The sequence below is a fragment of the Cydia splendana genome, chromosome 18, assembly GCF_910591565.1.
Source record: "Cydia splendana chromosome 18, ilCydSple1.2, whole genome shotgun sequence".
In the NCBI taxonomy this organism is placed as follows: Eukaryota; Metazoa; Arthropoda; class Insecta; order Lepidoptera; family Tortricidae; genus Cydia; species Cydia splendana.
In genome coordinates this window covers 2353895-2376699 of record NC_085977.1, presented here as the reverse complement: position 1 = coordinate 2376699, position 22805 = coordinate 2353895, and the positions used below count along the sequence as shown (strand labels likewise).

Genomic DNA, 22805 nt, shown 5'->3' with positions numbered 1-22805 from the left:
ATCTTTTTGCAATTGAATTACTGTTTCGCAAATGCAGTAATAAAACGTATCTGACGTTTGATAGGCGTTTTTTTACTCTTTATAAAAATTCTAAGGTTTTACAATGGCTTTTTCTTGAAATTATTTAAAATATTTACGTATAATTTAATATCTCACTTTTCCGTATGAAGAACTTGAACGCCTTCAACTTATTTTCATTAAATGTGTATGAAGGACATTTTTATAAGCAAAAACGCTTAGTTAAAAACGATTGCAATCTACTTAAACTTTGAAACAAGTTTGAAACGTCAAAAAACGTCTATTGGAAAAAAAATCTGCAGGAAAGGGGAAAAGTTAACAGTTCTTATAGGATTTTTGATTTTATAAATATTTCCGGTCTTTCTTCCTTTAGTTCTAACGTAAATTAGATTACCCTTATAACGTGTATACAGCTAAAGGCCTTTCGGTTCAATATACTGGTGTATTTGTTATGAATGCCCTTCCTTGACCCATTGCCGAAATATTAAGATGTTATCCAAACACAGGCTTCTATCTAAATTAAAAGCAAGGGCAAGTTTCCATTGTAATGTTCTCTCAACACAAGCATCGGTGGGAAAGATAGACATCCCATTTTCAAATGAGTAAGTATTCACATTTTTAGGTTATGTTAGGTTAGCATAACCAGAGAATAATTAATAATACTACCGTACAGAAAGGAAACTTCCTACAAAACCGAAGTTTGACAGCGGTTCAGGGTCGAATCATGCTGTCCCTTTCTAATATATGGCACTATCCCTTTCGGCTATTTAGGGTTGTCAAAAATCAAGTGATTATCTTATCTGTGGTCGTGCACGCAAAAGGAAGTCAAGTGGTGCCAACCCTAATAATTGCTCGGAGCAATGCTGAGCCGAGCGGAGCCGAGTTTGACCGAAGTCAGGAGTTTCGCACCCCTGGCATAACATTCATTAACATTGGAATTGTAACTCCTAAACCCCTTAAACATGACTACCTTAAGTAATTTAGTTATTGTTATCGTTAACAGGCATTTTAAACAAAGTAGCATTATGAAAATGTGAATAAATAATTTATTTTCATATGCAGAACTTCACTAAAGCTAACAACGGGTCAATATGCGCGCTTCGCCGACGGCGCCTGTGTGGCTACGCTCGGGAACACCAGTGTGCTGGCAACAGTGGTGTCCAGAGCCAAGCAGAGTAGCAGTTCGTTCCTGCCGCTGGTTGTGGACTATAGGCAGAAAGCAGCCGCAGCGGGACGAATACCGACTAATTTCTTGAGAAGAGAACTGGGTAAGTGCGCCTTGTTTGACAGACTGCAAGCAGTATTTATGACCCTACTACCAAATCATAAGGTTCAAAATATGATGGCAATCACTTTTATTTGCATAATTATTACAGAAAAACTGTTTAACCCTTTACTTAACAAAGGCGTGCCCTTGTACCTTATGGTTTTTTTAGTCCTTAGTTTTGTTAGTCCTTATGGTTTCTTGTACAGTCCGTGCCCTAAAATAAGTAGGTATATTAAGGATCCAATTTTCTATACAGCTACCTTGAAGAAATGGGTACTTAAGTTGATGGACTTAATGTATAGATGTGTACCATAACAAATACATGTATCTCAAAAGGCATCATGAAAAGTTATTCAACTAGGTATTATATCCCAAATTTTATATTAAAGGAAAAAATGGAAAAATTATGCTTCCTTCCTTTAATATAAGATTTGGAATATCGCTTGCAGACGTATCTGCCTGTTTAAAAAATTGATTTAGGTATTATATTTTACTGTTAGCGGGCAGTTACATATTCTAATCTATAGATTACTAACTTTATATGTTATATGAAGTTCTGTTACAGTTAATTGTTTGATGAAAAAAAGAGAATATTTCACACCAATAAATTTTAAACGGCATATTTTTACTTGATTGAAAAATATTTAGTCTTAGAAAGAGAAGTTTTCCACCAGGTCCCACAGAACGCGAAATCCTCACCTCCCGCCTGATAGACCGCTCGCTCCGGCCTCTCTTCCCGAACAACTACTTCTACGACACACAAATAGTCTGCAACATGCTGGCTGTAGACTCAACGAACCCTCCGGAGACAGTAGCCATCAATGCTGCCAGTGCTGCGTTGGCATTGTCTGATGTGCCGTGGAATGGACCCATTGGGGCTGTCAGGTAAGGGTCTCCAGACATATCGACGCGCATTCGTTAATAGCCAATAGGAAAAAGCTTTATGTCCGCGTAATAAAAGCAAAAAAGCCGTCGACGCTTCGGCAGGCGCCGGCCGATTCGAGCCCAGCCGAACTACGAATTTTTCGCTCTTATCGCGCAGACATTTGGATTGGATTTTGCCGATTCCGCGTCAACATATGTGGGGGAACCCTAAGCCAAATATATGTTTATCATAGATTATCATTATTGTGAGTTTGAGAGGAAGAATTTAAATTGTAGAAAAGTTACTTAAGTTTGATATAAAGAAGTGCATTGCCCACAATCACTTAAGCATATCCTGCACACAAATATAAGTGGATGTAGCCGTGAAAATTTGTAACAGTATGTGCTGTGTGCGAAGATGAGTGTTTTAGAATTGTCTCAAACACATTTAATCATGCACAGAAGAATTGATGTTGGAGAAACATTTTTAACCTAAACCTCTATAAATTTATTATTTTAACACAAGCAAGAAGATATTAGTATTCTAAAGAATCAACGTAACATACATTCTTGTTATTATATTTTTTGCCGTTTCCAGACTAGGCCTGATAGACAGCGAAGTGATCATCAACCCCACCCGCAAGGACCTACAGACTTCCCAGCTCAACTTAGTTGTAGCCGCAACCTCACAGAACCTGGTCGTGATGCTGGAAGGCAGCGCCAATGACATACTACAGCAGGATCTGCTCAAGGCCATCAAAACAGGTATGGTAAGTTCATTTTGTCACATTCTAGAATATATACCAGTAGGCGCGTCCACACATAATGAACCGCCTCGCGTGAAAATTGCCGCGCGGAGCAGCTCGGTCTGTGTCGACATGCCTCGGCCTGGGTTGTGTTTTAATTTATCGCCACTCGTTGCGAATTTCATACTTTTTCGCACTTCTATCGTAATGTGTAATTTAGTCATAGTTAATTTAAAAATGTATAACCATTATATGATCAGGGACCAAAGAAGCAATGCACATAGTCCGCGGCATCGAGAAATTGCAAAAGGAACACGGCAAGGCAAAGAGAGAGTACGACACGCAGATACCCGTCCCACAGAATGTTGTGGATGCTGTCAAGACGTTGTCTACTATGAAGATGAGGGAGATTCTGAGGTGAGAACAATTCCTTGCACATTCTCTTTTTTGTTCTTATTCCTAACCATTGACGTATATATCTCAACTGGCCTTACGGGCAATAATAATGGGGCCAGTACAGTGGTGTGACACCGCTACAACGCGATTGGTTGATGACTTCGCATCACGCACGCGATTGGTTGATGAGTTCGCATCACGCGCGCGATTGGTCGCAACTAGTTGCGTTAGGCTGCACGATTGGCTCGAATTCGTGAATGACACCGCTGAACTAGTACTATTTTTAGTGCCCGTAAGGCCAGTCCTTAGATATAATATGTCAATGTTCCTAACCCCTTGACTACCAAAGGCGTCAACTGATGCACGCCGCTACAGCCCAATATCAACTTTCCCGCATTCCAATAAGGTGGCGCGTCATCACGATAGGCGAGTCGTTCAAAGGGTTACCTATCTTTTGTCATCAATGAATAGCGGTAGAACATTTCTAAAATGCATGTAAATACAATTTGACTATGATAATAAATCACATTGCCGTGCCAAAAGTACCCATCTGCCATCATTCGCTTGTCCTTTTCCCATTTTTATGAAGTCGATGCAAGATGATTTTCTCCTCTATTCTTTCCTCTTCCGGTCTGCCTGCACGCCGGCTAGCACCATCTATGGTGTTCCGTGGGTCCCACTCCGTAACCTCTTCCGCTAGCGTGGACGTACGGAGCGGGCGAACAAGCGTGTGGCATTGTAGGTAAAATCCGTCGCACGCACCCGCGCCAGTTAGGGCTGATTTAGACGGCTCGCGAACTCGCATGCGATTTTAGTTACATTGCGGACTGTTGGTTACGTCCAATTCAACCGACCGATCAAAACCCGCAATGTAATGAAACTCTATAAGTTCGCGCATCGTCTAAATGAGCCCTTAGCGGTGCTCATTCATACTATTTTTAATTAATCCGCTCACACAGCTAGCGGACGCCTTTAGGTATTCATCACTAACTATTTTCCTATGCTTGTCGTCTCTAACTTACCTCTAGGATAAAAATTACTCGTACTTTTTTCCAGTGACTACTCCCACGACAAAACCTCCCGCGACATAGCAATATCAGACCTTCGGCAGACAGTCCTCGATCAGCTCCGAGAAGAAGGCGACCCTGGTCAGCTGCAGGAATGCTTCAACAGTCATCTTCGGCAGACATTTCGGGATATGATATTTGAGACGGATACAAGATGTGATGGCAGACGGCTGGATGAGCTTAGGAAGATCAGTTGCCAGGTATGTATGGTGTCTATCAGACTATCAGACAGTCCTCGACCAGCTCCGAGAAGGCGACCCTGGTCAGTGCAGGAAGGCTTAAATAGTAACCTTCGGCAGATGTTTTGGGATATGATACAAGATGTCATGGCAGATGATTGGATGAACTCAGGAAGATCAGTTGATAGATTTGTAGGGTGCAGGTCCCGTCATGGAAAGAGTATTCAATAGAATTGTACATCTCTACGTAGTTTTTCGGGTAGTATTTAAACCTAATATAAAAAGTCAATTTACTCAGAATACCGTAAAATGGACCGTTAATTATTATGAAATTTATGAACAAAGTTTGCAACGGATTTATTATATTGAATGTTCGACCATAGATAAGTTGTAGACTTTTTCTTCTACAGAATCAACAGATATGAATATCATATAGATGTCTTCTTGCAGGTGGGCCTATACGAGCCTCTACACGGCAGCGCGGTGTTCCAGCGCGGGCAAACCCAGGTGTTCTGCACAGTCGCCTTCGATTCCCCGGAAAGTGCATTAAAGATGGACACACTCACTATGCTCACTAGGTAAGTCTTCATATCGAATTGCACATAGGGGCTGTCCATAAATTACGTCATCGATTTTTGTCGATTTTTGACCCCCCCTAAAATCTAGCGCACAAATCATCCATACTAATATATGTATATATAATATTATAGACGCGAAAGTGTGTCTGTCTGTCTGTGTGTTACCTTTTCACGTTTAAACCGCTGAACCGATTTAGTTGAAATTTGGCATAGAGATACATAGTTTGAGCCCTGGGGAAGGACATAGGATAGTTTTTATGTCGGAAATCATCCCTAAAGAGGGTGAAACGGGAGGTGGAATTGAGATAATTAACACATTCAGGGCCAAGAACCCGACTGTCAGGTACACTGTTCGTAGCGACTACGCGCTACATACGGCGAAAACGTGGCTACGCGCTACGAGCGTAACCGAATTGTTGTAAGCATATCCCCAAAGGGAATGATTGCCATTAGACTTTACCCAGATTCTATACTTACTTTAGCTGCTGTCACTAATTCCAGGCAAAAGCTAGTTCTTGATAAATGCCAGAATTAACATTTAATGTTTTTCCAGCGGTATAAAAGAGAAAAGTTTCTTCCTCCACTATGAGTTCCCGTCGTACGCGACCGGTGAGGTGGGCCGCACGGGAGCCCCCGGGCGCCGCGAGGCCGGACACGGAGCCCTAGCGGAGAGAGGACTGCTGCCCGTGGTGCCGCCGCAGCCCTACGCCGTGCGGCTCACTGCTGAAGTACTGGAGTCTAACGGTACGTGGGTTCATACTCGAGGCCGGGCACGGCGCCCTAGCGGAGAGAGGGCTGCTGCCCGTGGTGCCGCCGCAGCCCTACGCCGTGCGGCTCACTGCTGAAGTACTGGAGTCTAACGGTACGTGGGTTCATACTCGAGGCCGGGCACGGCGCCCTAGCGGAGAGAGGGCTGCTGCCCGTGGTGCCGCCGCAGCCCTACGCCGTGCGGCTCACTGCTGAAGTACTGGAGTCTAACGGTACGTGGGTTCATACTCGAGGCCGGGCACGGCGCCCTAGCGGAGAGAGGGCTGCTGCCCGTGGTGCCGCCGCAGCCCTACGCCGTGCGGCTCACTGCTGAAGTACTGGAGTCTAACGGTACGTGGGTTCATACTCGAGGCCGGGCACGGCGCCCTAGCGGAGAGAGGGCTGCTGCCCGTGGTGCCGCCGCAGCCCTACGCCGTGCGGCTCACTGCTGAAGTACTGGAGTCTAACGGTACGTGGGTTCATACTCGAGGCCGGGCACGGCGCCCTAGCGGAGAGAGGGCTGCTGCCCGTGGTGCCGCCGCAGCCCTACGCCGTGCGGCTCACTGCTGAAGTACTGGAGTCTAACGGTACGTGGGTTCATACTCGAGGCCGGGCACGGCGCCCTAGCGGAGAGAGGGCTGCTGCCCGTGGTGCCGCCGCAGCCCTACGCCGTGCGGCTCACTGCTGAAGTACTGGAGTCTAACGGTACGTGGGTTCATACTCGAGGCCGGGCACGGCGCCCTAGCGGAGAGAGGGCTGCTGCCCGTGGTGCCGCCGCAGCCCTACGCCGTGCGGCTCACTGCTGAAGTACTGGAGTCTAACGGTACGTGGGTTCATACTCGAGGCCGGGCACGGCGCCCTAGCGGAGAGAGGGCTGCTGCCCGTGGTGCCGCCGCAGCCCTACGCCGTGCGGCTCACTGCTGAAGTACTGGAGTCTAACGGTACGTGGGTTCATACTCGAGGCCGGGCACGGCGCCCTAGCGGAGAGAGGGCTGCTGCCCGTGGTGCCGCCGCAGCCCTACGCCGTGCGGCTCACTGCTGAAGTACTGGAGTCTAACGGTACGTGGGTTCATACTCGAGGCCGGGCACGGCGCCCTAGCGGAGAGAGGGCTGCTGCCCGTGGTGCCGCCGCAGCCCTACGCCGTGCGGCTCACTGCTGAAGTACTGGAGTCTAACGGTACGTGGGTTCATACTCGAGGCCGGGCACGGCGCCCTAGCGGAGAGAGGGCTGCTGCCCGTGGTGCCGCCGCAGCCCTACGCCGTGCGGCTCACTGCTGAAGTACTGGAGTCTAACGGTACGTGGGTTCATACTCGAGGCCGGGCACGGCGCCCTAGCGGAGAGAGGGCTGCTGCCCGTGGTGCCGCCGCAGCCCTACGCCGTGCGGCTCACTGCTGAAGTACTGGAGTCTAACGGTACGTGGGTTCATACTCGAGGCCGGGCACGGCGCCCTAGCGGAGAGAGGGCTGCTGCCCGTGGTGCCGCCGCAGCCCTACGCCGTGCGGCTCACTGCTGAAGTACTGGAGTCTAACGGTACGTGGGTTCATACTCGAGGCCGGGCACGGCGCCCTAGCGGAGAGAGGGCTGCTGCCCGTGGTGCCGCCGCAGCCCTACGCCGTGCGGCTCACTGCTGAAGTACTGGAGTCTAACGGTACGTGGGTTCATACTCGAGGCCGGGCACGGCGCCCTAGCGGAGAGAGGGCTGCTGCCCGTGGTGCCGCCGCAGCCCTACGCCGTGCGGCTCACTGCTGAAGTACTGGAGTCTAACGGTACGTGGGTTCATACTCGAGGCCGGGCACGGCGCCCTAGCGGAGAGAGGGCTGCTGCCCGTGGTGCCGCCGCAGCCCTACGCCGTGCGGCTCACTGCTGAAGTACTGGAGTCTAACGGTACGTGGGTTCATACTCGAGGCCGGGCACGGCGCCCTAGCGGAGAGAGGGCTGCTGCCCGTGGTGCCGCCGCAGCCCTACGCCGTGCGGCTCACTGCTGGAGTACTGGAGTCTAACGGTACGTGGGTTCATACTCGAGGCCGGGCACGGCGCCCTAGCGGAGAGAGGGCTGCTGCCCGTGGTGCCGCCGCAGCCCTACGCCGTGCGGCTCACTGCTGGAGTACTGGAGTCTAACGGTACGTGGGTTCATACTCGAGGCCGGGCACGGCGCCCTAGCGGAGAGAGGGCTGCTGCCCGTGGTGCCGCCGCAGCCCTACGCCGTGCGGCTCACTGCTGAAGTACTGGAGTCTAACGGTAAGTGGGTTCATACCTGCGATCATATATAACCATGGATACCGCCTTTAGGAACATTACCGTTCAAATTCTCGGGCCAAATTAGCACACATACACAATTACGCCTACATTCAAATAAGACGACGCGTTTATAGAGCCTGTAATCAAAGCTCGTAAACAAAATAAGAGTCATCTTTATTACACTAATGGTACATAGCTAAGTGTAGATGAAATGCATATAATGTCAATAACTACCAATACGCGACATTAATCCGCTAATAACCTTCTTGCTGTACGTACTGGCCGCTGAGAGTTCGCGGTTCATATTTGATTAGAATATGACTTGGACAGGGATAGGTTTATGCCATACAGTGAAGAACCAGTCAAATAATTCACGTATAATAATTTAATGCAGATTAAAAGATAACTAGTTAAAATGTTGTTATGACATGACAGACTAACTCAACATAAGTAAATATATCATTGTTGTATAAATGTATTCCGCTATAACAAGTATTTTGTATATTATATTATCAATCTGCATGGCAGTGCGAAGTCACGTTCAGGTATAGTCTGTCCGTTTTTCTAAGATCAAGTACGCTATAGTAAATGTTTGGCGAACTTGATCTTAGAAATCGGACTGGCTATACAGTCTGCAAAAATATTTGAACAGGCGGAGTCACAATAAATCCCCACTTTCAGTTCAGAATATTTTATATGTACATATATAGCCGGTCAAGCAAGTTTGTCAGTAGAAAAAGGTGCAAAATTAAAATTTTGTATAGGACCACAGCCGTTCGCGCGCTTACATTTTCTAAATTTGCCGCTCTTATAATATTTTAAACTTTCGCGTTTTGAACACATATTAACTCACATTATACGAAACGAAACTGATTTACGTCGGTAAATCAAGGTAATGGAATATAATTCGCGTTAGACCCGTCTATAATGTGAGTTAATATGTTGCCGCTCTTTTCTACTGACGGAAATGGCTTGAGAGAGAACCTACATATATGTGACAGTAGAGGGTGGATTCAAATGATCAACATTTTCAGATAATGTGTGTATTTGTTAAATTAATTCAGTGAAAGCATGATAGGAAAAATGTATCTACATATAGGAACCGGGTATGATTATCTCACGGGTTATATCTCATGAATAGAACATATTCTAGATATCTTGCCAGGCATCCACTCAATTTCATGACTCTCTAATTGGACAGCTTTTTTCCATAGTTCTCTGCGAATAGCATCTTGTGGGAATCTGAATGGAAAGTAATGTAAAATGACAATACCAAATTTGATTATTAATTTGAAATAACTAGGTAGTTTTTTTATAGCTCCATCTCATGAAATAAAAAAGGAAAATACAAATCTGTAAGAAGGAATTTATTACTACATTTAATTATATAGAAAATACCTAAACCAAACACAAGTTAATAAAATAGTCTACTTCATTTAGCATAACACCATCCCTATTATCCTCGCAATTTAAAAAGTCGTATGTTGTTATGAAAGTCGTATGCAGTTGTTACGTTTTAGCTTAGCACGGTAGTATTGAAAACAAATCGTCATGTTTTTTCCAAATTCTACTGAAGTTATCTGCTTACTACAAGTGAAAAGTGATTCCACTGTCCTTGGTATGAACTAAAATAACTTCTGCACCACTTCACGACACATGAATATATTTTTAATTACAAAAAAACGTTGTTTTTATAAATCAATTTAGCCATTTGTCACTGACTGTCATCTCGGTGGTACTGAGATTGCCAATCGAGCAGTTTGTAAGTACCGCCTATCGCGGGGTAGTTTGTGTTGGGTCATAATTGAGCGGACAGAATACTTCCATGTATAGCATTTCGCTGGTTCATACTCGATTGTATACCTACAAATACAAAGCCCCGGGCTGCGAGGCCGGATACATAGCGTTAGTCGAGCGGGGGCTGCCACAAACATAATTATGTACCTGGGCGTTTTCAGAAATAAATATTGAAAACCTGATTCTTTCACATCTGGACGTTCTTGGGCTCATTCTACTCAGAATCGACAGCATTCTCCATCCCACCATTAAAAAAAGATGTCCCAAAATGTCCATTTCATTACGTCACGTTTTAGTATGAAAAAAATTTTCACTTGTATGTGTGTGACGTAGTGGAATTAGACGTGTGCGCCGATTAAAAAATGATCGGCGGCGGCGTTTGCCAAAAAATCGGCGGCGGCGGCGTGTTTTCGGCGTGAAATCGGCGTGACCTTGACTTTCAGGTTTCTTAAAAAAAATCCTTAATTTGTTGTTTTTCTTCAAAATTTTATCAATGCAGGTTACTGGTCAGTTAACTACGTATAGTTTGAAAATGCTGTGAGTAAAATAGGGTTTGTAAATGAATATAGGATAGGTATAATAACTTATTTTCCTTAGTAACTGGCTTGCATTAAGAGGTTACCTGGTCCCAATGACCTTCGATCCGATCTGTAACTCTCCGTTTTCTCAAGCTTTCCATGGCTTATCCTAATGACGCACTTTAACAAAACAGAACTCCACATATCTTTGACATTTGTTAGACTACAGTGGACTGCTATATCACACATCACGTCATATGTGGAGTATATCACACGAAAAGACCGAGTATCTCCACATGCGACGCTATAAAAATACCCGCGCTCCACTCCAAAATCTAAATGTAGGAGATATAAAGTACAAAGGAGTGTCAAAATTTAAATATTTAGGCTGCACTGTTACAGACACCAACAATCGTGACGAGAATATCAAGATCAGGATTCAGAATACCTTGCGATGCAGTGCAGCCCTTCATAAAGTGTTAGTGTCCAAGCTTCTAAGTAGACGCGCCAAAATCCGAATCTACAAGACCGTGATTCGCCCAATCCCTAACCTACAGATGCGAAGCGTGGACACTGACACTCAAGGAAGAAAACATGCTGCTGGTGACCGAGAGGAAGATCCTCCGTAAGATACTGGGCCCAAAAAAAAGACCGGACGGAAACTGTTCAGTCCTTAGGAACCGTGAGATCGAAGAACCTAATATCATGGGAGAGACTAAAGCTCACAGACTCTCTTGGTTGGGCCACCTTGAGAGAATGGATGAAGATCGGAACGTGAAAAGAGCATACCTGGGCCGTCCAGCAGGAAGACGTCCTATCGGACGCCCCAGATATCGCTGGCGCGACATGGTGGAGGCGGACCTGCGCGAACTTCGAGTCAACAACTGGCGAGAGGTCGCACAGGACCGAGAAAAGTGGCGTCTTGTGTCGGAGGCCAAGTCTCATTTTGGGTCGCTGATCCAGCGGAGTAAGTAAGTTTAGTGGATTGCTATGGCTTCTTTTTAATAGTTTACTTGTCGTACAAGCACCAGGCTCACTGAGACGTATCTTCTTTGTCGTTTTCTCATTGCTGAGGCTCGTGACCACATGTAATTTGTCTCCACTTCGTGCGGTCATAAGCCGTATGGACTGCACGGTGCAGACTGCTGCAAGCCGACCTCTTCATAGCGTTCGACCATCTCACACATGCTTCAACTCGAGCACGTTTGCCATTCATTCGGCTTAAATTCATGTGTTTCTCCACATCATGCGTTGGATAATATGTCCGAAGAATCTAAGGGCTCACCCATGGCATGTTGGGAAGAGATGAGTGGCGATATAGAGCTCTTTGAGAATGGAGGGGTTTGTTCTTCTAGCTGTCCAAGGTATAAGCAGCACTAGCAGCAGTCTTCGTTCATTCGTTAACAGTTGACGGTGAATACTTAGGATTACTCAGTTACTTTAATTGGTGAGTCAAATAGTTTCTGCAACTGGCTATTCAGTTTCATTTAATTAATAATTGATGTATATTTGACAACTGTAACATAATTAATACAGAAATTCCATTTTGTAATCCAGAAACCAACTTGGAATAGCTAATTAACAACACTCAAGGTCACGCCGATTTCACGCCGATCATTTATCGGCGGCGGCGGCGTGGTCAAAAACCCCGGCGGCGGCGGCGCGCCGGCGCGGCGCACACGTCTAAGTGGAATGTACAATTTTCATACAAATTTTTGGGACATTTTATTTTATCATCAGAATTGAATATGCTAGTGATTCTGAGTTGGAAGAACCCAAAAACACCGGGATCTGTGAGAATCGGGTTTTCGATATTTATTTCTGAAAACGCCCACCTAATACATACTAGAGATGTGCGCCGATGGCAAAATCATCGGCGGCGGCGTCCGATGATTTTTTGACCGGCGGCGGCGGCGTGATCGGCGTGAAATCGGCGTGGCATAATTTTTCATACTGCATGAGAACGTGGCTGTAGAAACTCAATATTAAAGCCTTCTGAGTATTTACTAGGCTATCCAAAACATATTATGTGTGTTTTCTAAATTATTGCCGAAAATTATATCCCATTATGACACTTGGCAACCATTTATTACCAATACCAACCTAACGGTTACCAACGGTATGTTTAAATATTAAAATAAAAAGGATACTTTAAAACGCTACATTTTAGGCAGTATTTTTACTTACTTTGTAAGCGGAATACAAATATACACAAAAAAAATCTTTATAAGTTAAGTCTTAAATCTATGTATATTGACTTTTCCCAGCCGCTGTCGCCTCACCTAGGATTTGTTACGAAATAATGATGGACTACATACTTTACATTTGTCTGAACTGAAGTTTAACAGAAATGTAATTTTAGATTAGATTAAAGATGTCATCGTTTTCGAAAGAAAACATCTCTGGCAGGTTGATTCGCTCAACAGAATGTCTTTGAAGTGTCCCGTTTTATGGAATACTAAGGTCTACTTTGTTTTCTTTACTGCTAGCTTAGTGATGATAGTTGGTGATTTAAGTTCCTATAAGTACCTAGGTATAATTGTTTAAGTATAGCTTATTGCGAAGCTTTAGACTGATTTTTATAATTTTGATTGAAATATACAGGGTGTCCCTAGCCATTGGACAAAGCTGAAATGTACATATGCATTAGGGTATTTAGAACCAGTATACAAAGTATCATAACAATCGGTGAAGCCGAGTGAAGCGGTTCCGAAGAAATTAACAAATTACATTTTTTTTTACTTTGGAGCTACCTGTATGTGTTAGTAGCTCCTGAGGTAATAAATAGTATGAAACCTTCGACAGTTTTGATTATCTTTTTTATTTATGACATTAATAAGATTCTGAGTATTCTGAATTTTGATAATCATCAATGTCATCATTGCTGCACATTTTCAAACAAATTGTCAAAAGCACTGCCAATGATTAATACAGTATGTTTCTTTTTGTTGTCGATTATTGGAAATAACTTATATATAAAAAAATATTACCGTTAGATCATTTCTTAAGGGGCCCACTGATTAACAGTCCGCCGGACGGTATCGGCCTGTCAGTTAGAACAAAATTTTGACAGTTCCGAACAACTGACAGGCCGATACCGTCTGGCGGACTGTTAATCAGTGGGCCCCTTTAGAAGTAACCCTACGTGGGATTTCAGGGTTTTTCCAATGGCTAAGGTCACGCTGTATATTGTTAAGTACAAGAAGCTGATAATCACCATAAAATTACTAAGAATTGATCGTGTGTAATTTTAAATGAAATTGTATATTATGTGATTAATAAATAAATCATATTTATTTATATTTTAAATTGTATATTATGAGATAAATAAATAAATCATATTTATTTATCACACAATATACAATTTCATTTACGTTCTACAAAAAAGCTGTGTGAAAAAATATCAAATAATAACCTGAGATCCAGAAACTAGATCTTGTTTAAATTAACACTAAATCGTTATCACAGCTAACACCGCAACGATAAAAATGATGCTAATTTGGTTCACCGGCAAATAATAAGCGAAAAAGCATAAGGATCTTTAAATTATACCTCTGATACTATCTATTCACTACGCAACATGGAATAAGACACGATAGGTATCAAAATTTTCCACGCCGATTATACGCCGGTCAAATTTATCGGCGGCGGCGGCGTGGAAAAATCGTCGGCGGCGGCGGCGCGGCGGCGCGGCGCACATGTCTAATACATACATGTATAGACTTATAGGCCAGCCAAGGGCCTATTTCTCGAACAATATTAGTCTAATATTATTAGTGTGTTGTCATGACAACCCATACGATTTGACAGTTCGTAGACATTAATATATTAGTCTAGTATCTTTCGAGAAATGGGCCCCAATACTTATATTATATTATAAATTTGTCATCTATACAATAGGGTATTTGACTGTATTTAAAATAAATTATTTGACACCATGCATAGAATAAAGCACCAGAACATTAATAGAGAAACGTATACAGCAGTTATTTTTAAACACAATTTCTATTTTAAAACCTGTATAAAACTATAAAGAGTAGGTAATTTGATTGTGACGTCACATACTAGTGTTTCATATAAATTCTATAGTAGCAAAATCGTTTTGCCGGTCGAAAAAAGAAACTGATTTGACTAGCAGTCAAATACCCTATACAAGTATCTAAAAATCTATAATTGAATTACTTTATCGCCGTTCATTTTCTTAATTAATAAATAAAGATCTAAAATTGAGTTTTTTTTAGGTTCCAGCTCAATGGCGTCCGTATGCGGGGGTTCCCTCGCCCTGCTAGACGCCGGCGTCCCGCTCACCGGCCCCGCCGCCGGCGTCGCTATAGGCCTCGTCACACAAGCTGACGGCAACTCGCATGTGGCCGACTACAGGATACTCACGGATTTGTTAGTGAGTGAGTTTGTTTGTTAGTGAGTCTATTAGACACGTGCGTCCCGCTGACCAGCCCCGCCGCCGGCGTCGCTATAGGCCTCGTCACACAAGCTGACGGCAACTCGCATGTGGCCGACTACAGGATACTCACGGATTTGTTAGTGAGTGAGTTTGTTTGCTAGTGAGTCTATTAGACACGTGCGTCCCGCTGACCAGCCCCGCCGCCGGCGTCGCTATAGGCCTCGTCACACAAGCTGACGGCAACTCGCATGTGGCCGACTACAGGATACTCACGGATTTGTTAGTGAGTGAGTTTGTTTGTTAGTGAGTCTATTAGACACGTGCGTCCCGCTGACCAGCCCCGCCGCCGGCGTCGCTATAGGCCTCGTCACACAAGCTGACGGCAACTCGCATGTGGCCGACTACAGGATACTCACGGATTTGTTAGTGAGTGAGTTTGTTTGTTAGTGAGTCTATTAGACACGTGCGTCCCGCTGACCAGCCCCGCCGCCGGCGTCGCTATAGGCCTCGTCACGCGCGCTGACAGCAACTCGCATGTGCCCGACTACAGGATACTCACGGATTTGTTAGTGAGTGAGTTTGTTTGTTAGTGAGTCTATTAGACACGTGCGTCCCGCTGACCAGCCCCGCCGCCGGCGTCGCTATAGGCCTCGTCACGCGCGCTGACGGCAACTCGCATGTGGCCGACTACAGGATACTCACGGATTTGTTAGTGAGTGAGTCCCTAAATAATGCCAGAGGTCGAGAATGACATCCTTTTTATAAGTCACTCTGTTTTTGAATTTAAGCTTTGTGCGTCCTAAAATTGTCTAAAAGTGGACTTGCACCGGCTGCCATTAGCTTAAATATAATAAATACAGGCGTAAGGAACATGTTTTAGAATATCACCGAATAACTTCTCAAATCCCTGACTTACCGCTAATTTTTTTTTGTTTTCACTACCCATTTAATACCAACTTTACAAGTTAGTTATTTACTCACTAACTTGGCTGGCGCGAAGACCTAAAATGTGTTCCCCTCCAACACATGAGCACGCCATTTTGCTCGAACTTGCGCGGATTCACGCCAGCTTTCTCCGACGCCAAAGCTCACGGAGATCTACGAGATCCACTAGTTATCAGTCCACCGATACCATAGAGAAATATAAGTAAAGAAAGAGTGGTAACTCCATACATCCGTTTTCTTACCAAAACGCGAATTATTTCGTAGTCAACATCAAGCAAGTCGACTTCAAGTAGCGGAATTTATCAGTACTGCTATTTGACAATAGATGTCGCGCCGAACGAAAACTCTAATGCTCAACAATTTTCAGCTAATATTATAACCGGATTAACCGGAAGTCTATTTTCAACTCCTGCTTATAATATTAGTTGTAAATTGCTTTAGTAGTAAATTTTTCGTCTTTCGTCGACACTTGTGACATCTGGTCAAGTAGCGGTACTGATAGTTCCTCTACTTGACGTTAGATGTCAATAAAATAACTCGCGTTTTGGTAAGAAAACTGATGTATGGAGTTACCACTCTTTCTTTACTTATATTTCTCTAAAGTCTAAAAGGACCCACTGGTTAACAATCTGCCGGCCGGTATCGGCCTGTCAGTTGTTCGGAACTGTTAAAATTTTGTTCTAACTGACAGGCCGATACCGTCCGGCGGACTGTTAAGGGGCTGTCCATAAATTACGTCATCGTTTTTTAACGATTTTGGAACCCCCCCCCTAAAATCATCCAAAAATCGTGCTTCGAATGACCCCGTTTCCTCCTACGACATGCTACCGTCATCCGATGTCCAGACCCCCCCCCCCCCCCCCCCTAATTTGAAATGACGTAATTTATGAATAGCCCCTAATCAGTGGGCCCCTTAAGGTTGACCTACAGGACAATGTCCAGTTGTGACCCAAAAATGCTTTACAAGTGACAAATTCTAAATAGAATTGACTTCCCCAGGGCATAGAAGACTACATGGGCGACATGGATTTCAAAGTGGCAGGCACAAGTAGAGGCATCACCGCGCTGCAGGCAGACGTCAAACTGCCTGGTCTGCCGCTCAAGATCGTCATGGAGTCGGTACAGAGGGCCTGCGACGCCAAGAGCAACATCATTGCCATTATGAACCAGTGCATCAGTCAACCCAGGTGAGAAACATTCGAACGCGTACCGAAGGCGAGGGTAGACCCCGTACAAGGTGGACTGACGACCTGGTAAAGGTCGCGGGTGTCCGCTGGATGCGGGTGGCGCAAGACCGGTCATTGTGGCACTCTTTGGGGGAGGCCTATGTCCAGCAGTGGACGTCCTCTGGCTGGTATGATGATGATGATGCTAAATTTTCACGAGAGTCTCTTTAAAAATACGATCTGTAGAGAACAGCTGGACATTCAAAAGCATTACTACTCAAGCTGAAACAGAGACCTCGCTTCGTGCTCGCTTGGCAATAAGACTCGCTTTCATATCTTGTTTATTGAAAAATTTGCAAGAAAACGCCTCATTCATTGCCTGCAAAATCATTGCAACATCATTGTCTCTGTCTACCTATTTTGCCGCAAATTATAGAGAGAGCGCTATACATTATAAAATATCTCTGTCTCTTTTTAACTATACGCTGCATATAGAACAAAGCGCGCTGCTCTCTCTTTCTAATTATATGCGAGAGATAAGGTAAGTAGCAAATAAAGGCATCACCACAGTGCAGGCAGATGTCAAACTGCCCGGTCTGCCGCTCAAGGTCGTCATGGAGTCGGTACAGAGGGCCTGCGACGCCAAGAGCAACACCATCGCCATTATGAACCAGTGCATCAGTCAGCCCAGGTTATAACCACAGAATAAATAATAGTACTACCGTACAGAAAGGAAACTTCCTACAAAACCGAAGTTTGACAGCGGTTCAGGGTCGAATCATGCTGTCCTTGTCTAATATATGGCACTATCCCTTTCGGCTATTTAGGGCTGTCAAAATCCAAGCCATTATCTTATCTGTGGTCGTGCACGCAAAGGGACGTCAAGCTGTGTCAACCCTAATAATTACTCGGAGCAATGCCGAGCCGAGTTTGCCCGAAGCACAGTATAATAAATAGTACTAACGTACAGTATGGACACTCCCTGCCTCCCGTTGAAAGTGCCGCCCACCCGCTCTCGGTTACCTCTCAGTTACCGGCTGGCAAGGACGCGACGACGCGGTGCGCAGAGCGGAGGCCACGTAAAATATTAAACAAATATTTACAAATCCTTTTGTAATGGGCGTGTGTTGTGCTGTGTACGGTTGTTTAAGCTCTATAAACGACAAAACTAAAAGAAAGTTCCACAGATTCCCATTGTATGAATCAAGGCAAGTACATACCCAGTTATTTTTAAAGTGTTTTATGTTTTATTAGAATACCAACTTACAATAGGTACTTATGTTTAGTATTTCTTTTACCCTATCTGTTTTAGACCTAAACCTATCAGATCACACTGAAAACAACACAATATCTATATGAACAAAAAATCGTGTTTTCAACTTACGTAATATTTTGGTGGCCTGAATTTCCTTACAAAAATTTTGTTACTTCGTTTATACTGATTCAAAATAGGAAACTATTGTATATATCGAGCTTAGATACCCATATGATTCTTATTTCTTCCTAATTCGCGCAATGAGTTTTGGGTCATTGAGGTCATCGAACTTGTCAACAAAATGGCGGGAACCCTAGCACATCTTATCTCACTCACACAAGCATGGTACGCGTTCACCTACACGAGCTTAGACTGTGTGCGTAGGAACGCGTTTGTTTCATACATTTGATCGCCAGTGTCCGGGGTGTGCCCGAAGGGAGGAGTTTCGCACCCCTGCAATAACTTTTAACAAAAAAAGACCGCGAAATTAGGAACCTACTCCGAAATCTTGAATTAGGTTAAAAATAACCGTCTTCACAAAATAGTTCAATTGGTTATGTGCTAGGTTGGTGGTGGGGGAAATACAAGCGACGCCAACGCGCGACGTGGTGAAAATATGAACATTCGCGGGACGACGTGTTCATACTATTTAGCAGCTGCCAACTGTCAAATAACCATTCGGTCCCTTAACCCACTAGGGCGGCGCCACATTCATGCACGGGGCGAATGCTTACCGAAATCTTAATATGACAGAGGGCAGACGCTAATGGTCATAAATCAAACAAATATCCAACCGGACAAGTGCGAGTCAGACTCGCCCACCGAGGGTTCCGTACTTTTTAGTATTTGTTGTTATAGCGGCAACAGAAATACATCATCTGTGAAAATTCACTATCACGGCTCATAAGATACGGCCTGATGACAGACAGTCAGACAGACGGACAGTGGAGTCTTAGTAATAGGGTCCCGTTTTTACCCTTTGTGTACGGAACCCTAAAAACTTAAGGTCTGTTTTGGACGAATACAACCTCCCTTAGATATATCCAGAAAAGCAAAAAAACTTAAGTATATTATTTTCCCCAGGCAAGGTCGGAAAGAAAACATGCCCGTAATGGAAGAGCTAGAGGTGGAAGTCCACAAACGAGCGAAGCTGCTCGGTCTCGGCGGCGGTAACCTGAAGAAACTTTACGTGGAAACTGGAGTACAGGTACACACTACACATCATGAATCTAGTATATAACTGGATCAGGCATGAGGGGTAGGGGGAAATGACCGAACGGGTAGGTCTTATGTAAAGCCTGACAACAGTTTATTTGACCCTCGCCATTTTGCGGATTTTCAATGGTACTAATTTCTTTTACTGGCAACAAGTACTCTTTGACAACGAACGTTGGATGTCATCGAATGTCACCGATGTAAACAAACGGAAAATATCTACGAATATATTCAAATATAAACGGTTTTATTACAAAAATGCCAAAAAAATTACCAAAGATGCGAAAAAAATTGTAGTGAATGCAATCAAATACTTACAGCTTAAAAAAGACGAAGGATTACATAGCATTCCAATAAACAATGTTTTAAACGTTTTAAAGTTGGTTGTTGACATGACCGGTATTGACATTTTATAGTGCGGTTTTATTGAACTGGTTAGTTGTTTGGTTTAAAGTTTAATATTTCATTTAAGGTTTATGTAGATCGACGATAAAAATCCTATAATCGAATTGGAGACTGAACGTTTTATTCGAGGTTGGTGGTCCTGAAAGCGACACAACATCTGATGAAAATCAGACTTCGTCAGAGTCAGAAAACGAAGAATATATAAATATTGAATATTTAGAATCAGATTTTGACGAATAAGTAAATTGAAAGAACCGAATTTTCTGTAAGCAATATGTTTTGACATTATACGAGTATCAACATGAAGCCAATGCCCACTACCCCGACTATACATGACGTACGCACATTATTGCCATACGTAAGCTGTTTGCAGCGACACTATCTCAGGGTTAAATAAACTGTTGTCAGGCTTTATCTTTCAGTAGGAGTAGCAGCGAACGCGCTATTATTGTTTGTCCTTGTCACAGTCTCACTTTTTAGGGTTCCGTACCCAAAAGGTAAAACGGGACCCTATTACTAAGACTTCGCTGTCCGTCCGTCCGTCTGTCACCAGGCTGTATCTCACGAACCGTGATAGCTAGACAGTTGAAATTTTCACAGATGATGTATTTCTGTTGCCGCTATAACAACAAATACTAAAAACAGAATAAAATAAAGATTTAAATGGGGCTCCCATACAACAAAACGTGATTTTTGACCAAAGTTAAGCAACGTCGGGCGTGGTTAGTACTTGGATGGGTGACCGTTTTTTTTTGCATTTTTTTCCGTTTTTGTTTTCATTATGGTACGGAACCCTTCGTGCGCGAGTCCGACTCGCACTTGCCCGGTTTTTTTTATTCCCCACCGTAAATTTACTATGTATTATGGTGGGCAACAAATAAATTTGCAAAGAAGTTGCATACAAATAAAATCTTTTTTGCAGATCACCCCAATAGACGAAACAAAATACAGCGTGTTCGCGCCCTCCCAAGCCGCGATGGACGAGGCCCGCGCCCGCATAGACTCGTGGCTCAGCGCGGAGAGGACGCCCGAGTTGGAGTTCGGCGCCATCTATAAAGCCAAGGTCGTCGAGGTCAAGGACATCGGGGTTCTGGTGACCTTGTACCCCGGCATGGCGCCGGCGTTGGTGCATAATTCACAGCTGGACCATAGAAAGGTATTCTTTCTAGATTATTTAGTAGTTAAAGTAATAAAGCCAAGGTCGTCGAGGTCAAGGACATAGGGGTTCTAGTGAGCGTTGGTGCATAATTCACAAATACTTTCAATATTTCTCCTAGTAGTAATAAATGCTTGGTTCAGCGCCATTTATAAAGTTAAGGTTTTCGAGATCACTACATCTAGGATTTCTAGGAGGTTTAAAATCTATTCTTGTTTTATTTTTCAGATAATGCACCCATCCGTATTAGGCCTCGACGTAGGCTCCGAAATCCAAGTGAAGTACTTCGGCCGCGACCCCGTGTCGGGGCAGGTGCGTTTCTCCAAGAAAGTGCTCACGTCACCGCCGCCCGGCGTTGTACGGAAACTTGATAAAAGCTAGTGAACCTTATGGTGTAGTGGATAGAGTTGAGAGTTGAACTGTACAGTGATTGGAAAGTTAGTGTAAAATTGTGGAATTGGGAGTGTGTTTGAACAGTAGGCAGCACAGAACCTGCTTATTGGCGTGGTGTTAATATCAAGTCATAGAGAAATATAGTAAGAATAGTGCTCATTCCATACATCAGTTTTGGTACTAAAACGACTATTATTATCGCAGTCGACATCTAGCATAGAGTAGCGGAATTATCAGTACCGCTACTCGATACTAGATGTCTCTCGTGTGGCGACTCACGAAAATTGTATTGAACAACAATTTACAACTAATATTAGAAGCAGGAGTTGAAAATAGAGTTCCGGTTAATCCGTTTATAATATTAGTTATTATTGTTGAGCATTTGACTTTTCGATCGCCGCTACATCTATTGTCAACAATTGTAACAGTACTGATAATTCCGCTACTCGATGCTAGATATCGACTACGAAAATAACAGTCGTTTTGGTACCAAAACTGATGTATGGAGTGAGCACTCTATGTACTTTTTTCTCTATGGTCAAGTATAAGATTGAATCATGACATGGCAGACCTTCCGACGCGCAAGGGATTTTGTTTGGACTGTAGAGGCCAGCACCTATATACTCGTGAAGTGTCTCACGGCTCCAATACGCGCATTTAAGTGTTATGGAGTACACCCAGCTGCAAAAGTACATACCCACTTTTAGAATGAATTCCATTTATAAAGTGGGTATTATATACTTTTGTATGCATTCCATAAAGTGGATATGCACTATTGCAGCTTGCTGTGCACTATCATTGTAACCTCAAAGCTTTCAAACAAAGATTCATATTTTTGTAAGGCGTGTAAATTCGGGCTCAAAAGTTGACGTCAGACAATTCAGTTGCCACAATAAACGGCACCATACAACACCATTTGCTTCAGCTGCCGAACTATGTAATCGGTATTTACTTCGATTTTACATCTCTACTAAATTTGTTAGTGTGGTTGAGCCTAATCTGAGTCAAGGCAGATCTTGCTAAGCAAGGGTGCTTAAATATCTCATAACTCCCTCTAAATATAATATAAAAGACATTGTATCATGTAAATAATATGTTACTGTTGTATGAATGAACACTATGTTAAATGTTTTTAATCGTTAATTAAATAAAAATAGTTTTACAATAAAATGCGAGTTTTGTTTATTATGACAGCTACTGTTACTTGTATTCAAGCAACTATATTCAACCAAATACCAAAAAATGTGTCAATAGTTTTTATGGAGCTACATATTAAAGTTAAGTTTCGTAACTATGATTTTTTATTGTAATAAACCCTTATTTTAAGGCAAAAAAGTAGCAATTACTAGTATGTACTTTTAAATGGAAATAATTTTATAGCTAACCCTAGAATATTGTTAACAGTGTTATTAATTAAAAATCACAGCATTTGACCCTTTGAAGGTTACAAAA

The 22805-nt window shown here is 43.6% G+C and overlaps 1 protein-coding gene across 1 annotated transcript; it reads left to right on the top strand.

Moving 5' to 3' along the window:
- The first annotated feature begins 311 nt into the window (after positions 1-311).
- Positions 312-21489, top strand: LOC134799369 (polyribonucleotide nucleotidyltransferase 1, mitochondrial). Its single transcript, XM_063771779.1, has 13 exons — positions 312-620; positions 1081-1286; positions 1960-2170; positions 2748-2914; positions 3156-3312; positions 4348-4558; positions 4988-5115; positions 5669-5859; positions 14658-14815; positions 16763-16950; positions 19268-19391; positions 20727-20960; positions 21189-21489. Exons 1-13 carry the CDS (start codon positions 508-510, stop codon positions 21339-21341), a joined length of 2241 nt encoding a protein of 746 aa, XP_063627849.1. The 5' UTR covers positions 312-507; the 3' UTR covers positions 21342-21489.
- The last annotated feature ends 1316 nt before the right edge of the window (positions 21490-22805 follow it).

Coding starts and splice junctions, on each gene's coding strand:
- LOC134799369 (XM_063771779.1), top strand. CDS start 508: ATGTTATCCAAACACAGGCTTCTATCTAAATTAAAAGCAAGGGCAAGT. Junction 5,860..14,657: donor TGAAGTACTGGAGTCTAACG/GTACGTGGGTTC, acceptor AGTTTTTTTTAG/GTTCCAGCTCAATGGCGTCC. Junction 20,961..21,188: donor CACAGCTGGACCATAGAAAG/GTATTCTTTCTA, acceptor TTTATTTTTCAG/ATAATGCACCCATCCGTATT.